The 2,652-nt window shown below is 28.7% G+C and overlaps 1 protein-coding gene across 1 annotated transcript; it reads left to right on the top strand.

Moving 5' to 3' along the window:
• The first annotated feature begins 281 nt into the window (after positions 1–281).
• Positions 282–2,652, top strand: LOC124924257 (palmitoyl-protein thioesterase 1-like). Its single transcript, XM_047464316.1, has 10 exons — positions 282–358; positions 443–494; positions 574–648; positions 747–797; positions 873–935; positions 1,193–1,258; positions 1,347–1,385; positions 2,091–2,213; positions 2,306–2,398; positions 2,509–2,652. The coding sequence occupies exons 1-10, from the start codon at positions 282–284 to the stop codon at positions 2,650–2,652; spliced, it is 783 nt and encodes a 260-aa protein (XP_047320272.1).

Below are 2,652 nucleotides of genomic sequence, written 5' to 3'. Positions count from 1 at the left end.
GATGGATCAATAAAAAAACCTCATTTAAAAAAAAAAAATTTATACATTGTCAACTTTAATTAAATCACATGACAAATGAGTATATACCAAAATTATGTTATATATTACATATTTAGGTTATGAATTATAATTACTTACCAATCCAGTTTCTCACAATATGATATGATAGATTTGTATTATTACTCTAAATATATGACATATATTCTTTTAATATCTTATTCTATTTATTATATCTCATTTCTCATTGTTCTAAAACTCGTAATTTGGTTGCAGGAATTAATATGGCATGCTTTCATCAAGATGTGACGAATTTAACCAACCAACTGATCTTACACTCGGGATCACCAGGACATTGCATGTACTTTAGTAATGTTTTAAATACTTTATGATTGATAACATTATCACTCTGTATATGATGTTATGTTATGATATGTTTGTGTAGAGAAGTTGGGGATGGAGTATTTAGTTCTTGGTATATGCCTATGCAAAAACAAGTATGGCAGTCAAACTACTTTCTTGGTTTGGTACATTAGTCTATACTCTTTTTATTTTAACTTGTTTTTGTTTTTACAGGTTAAATTTGTGTGTGACAAGGTCAAAAGTATGAAAGAACTAAAGAATGGATACAACATTGTTGGTCTTTCGCAGGTTAGTAACATATATACAAGCAAATATCGTCATAGACTATATATTTTGGCTTGTCGACTATTCTTTATGTAATAAAAAATAGTTTTTCTTCCGTATAGGGCAATTTAATTGCACGCGGTGTAATACAATTATGTGACGGTGGACCTCCGGTAAGTTTAATTCTTTATTTTTACTGTCGATGTTTAATAAATTAAATTTTAGTGGTTGCATTGTGAATGTTTTAGGTCAGAAATTATGTCTCATTGGCTGGTCCTCATGCTGGACTCGCGGCTCCTATTCTTTGTGGTGTAAGTGCATTTTCCTTATTATAAATTGTTATAATAATAAATCGGTGAGATCTTAAAGAATAATTTAATATTTTTTAAGAATTATGGAGAGATAATTCAACTTTCACTAATACGAAACAAGATCAAATTAATACCTCTATCACTTTACTTTTTTTTTAATTTTTTTTTCTATTTTAAATTATCACGAAGTTTCAAATTTATCTTTTTACCCTTGATTAAGCTAAATGAGCATTTTGATTTATTCTTTTTGTTTGCAGCCTAGTACATTTTGCATTTTAGCCGACAGGATAATCAAATATAATATATACTCCAAATTTGTGCAAGTATGTAAAATACTCAAATCCATCTTTTTTATTTAAGTTCTTACCTTTAATTTTGGATTAATTAACAACTTTTTTAAATGAATTTCAGGATCATTCGTCTCTTAGTGGTTACCTTAAGTTACCCAATGTGAGTTTTCTCTACTTGTTTACAAACTATTTTTGTAATTTTAAAGTTTGTATTAATAGATAAGTTACAAAAAGATCATTTCCAGGTCACTTACTACCAAAAAAAATAAAATTAAACAAAAAATTTACAATTTTAATTTCAACATATTAAAGAATTAGCCACACAACTGTAGAGAAGGAAATAACGACGAATATGTGCGACAATATTTCTTTTCCGTCGCTATTCAACCTAGAGAATATAATTTTAGTTCATTTTAAAAAAAACACGAAGTAACCTGTAAGGTCAAACTCCAATTTATATTGATCTTAGCGATGATAATTTGAGCAATAGGACACTATTTTTCCTTGCACTATATTGTTTATGTTTTTGTTTCAATAATGACAGATAATTCAACTGCACCTCATTATCACGTTTCAACTAATTAAGACATTTTAAATATGAATCAAATTTGTGACATTTATAATTTATATACCGAATCTTGACACTTGAGCTACTCTGTTTTCTCTTAAGTCTTTTTTATATTAATATTAAACTTTAGAACACATGATTCAATATCTCCTGAAAATATTTTAATTTTGACTTGCACAAAAATAAACACAACTTTTAGACTATTGGTTCTAAGAACCTCTTTCATGTCATAATAATGTAATTATGGTCAATTTTTAGTATTACAATTGTAATTTATTTTTCCCATTTTCTTTGCAGAATATAATTGGATATTTAAATGGATGTAAGTTTCTCCCTATGCTTAACAATGAAATACCGAGTCAAAGAAACTCGACTTACAAGAGTCGTTTCACTAGCTTGCAAAACCTAGTACTTATAATGGTAATTAGCTCCTTTTCATACAACTTAAAATTAGACCATTTGTTGTAAATCAGTAACATATTTCCAATGATGTTTTATACATGGACATGCAGTTTGAGGACGACAAAGTTATAGTACCGAAGGAGACATCATGGTTTGGTTTTTATCCAGATGGGAAATTTGAACCGGTTTTGCAACCTCAAAAGGTAAATATGATGAGGGTCTATGCAAAAAAATAAAATGTGTATACATTTTTAGAACCTTTATAAGTGGGGATTTTCAAAAAGGTTTGGTTTAATCTTTTTGTGGTGTGCAGACAAAGCTATATGAAGAGGACTGGATTGGATTGAAAATGTTGACGGAAAGTGGAAGGTTGAAATATATAAGTGTGGGTGGAGCTCATATTGATCTCTCTTATGCCGATATGCTTCGCTATGTTGTGCCTTATTTGAAAGCATAA

This window comes from Impatiens glandulifera, chromosome 2 (genome assembly GCF_907164915.1).
Source record: "Impatiens glandulifera chromosome 2, dImpGla2.1, whole genome shotgun sequence".
In the NCBI taxonomy this organism is placed as follows: Eukaryota; Viridiplantae; Streptophyta; class Magnoliopsida; order Ericales; family Balsaminaceae; genus Impatiens; species Impatiens glandulifera.
Note: the sequence above shows the minus strand (reverse complement) of the source record. Positions and strands in the feature narration are given on the sequence as shown.

Coding starts and splice junctions, on each gene's coding strand:
- LOC124924257 (XM_047464316.1), top strand. CDS start 282: ATGGCATGCTTTCATCAAGATGTGACGAATTTAACCAACCAACTGATC. Junction 359..442: donor GGATCACCAGGACATTGCAT/GTACTTTAGTAA, acceptor ATGTTTGTGTAG/AGAAGTTGGGGATGGAGTAT. Junction 1,386..2,090: donor GTTACCTTAAGTTACCCAAT/GTGAGTTTTCTC, acceptor TTTTCTTTGCAG/AATATAATTGGATATTTAAA.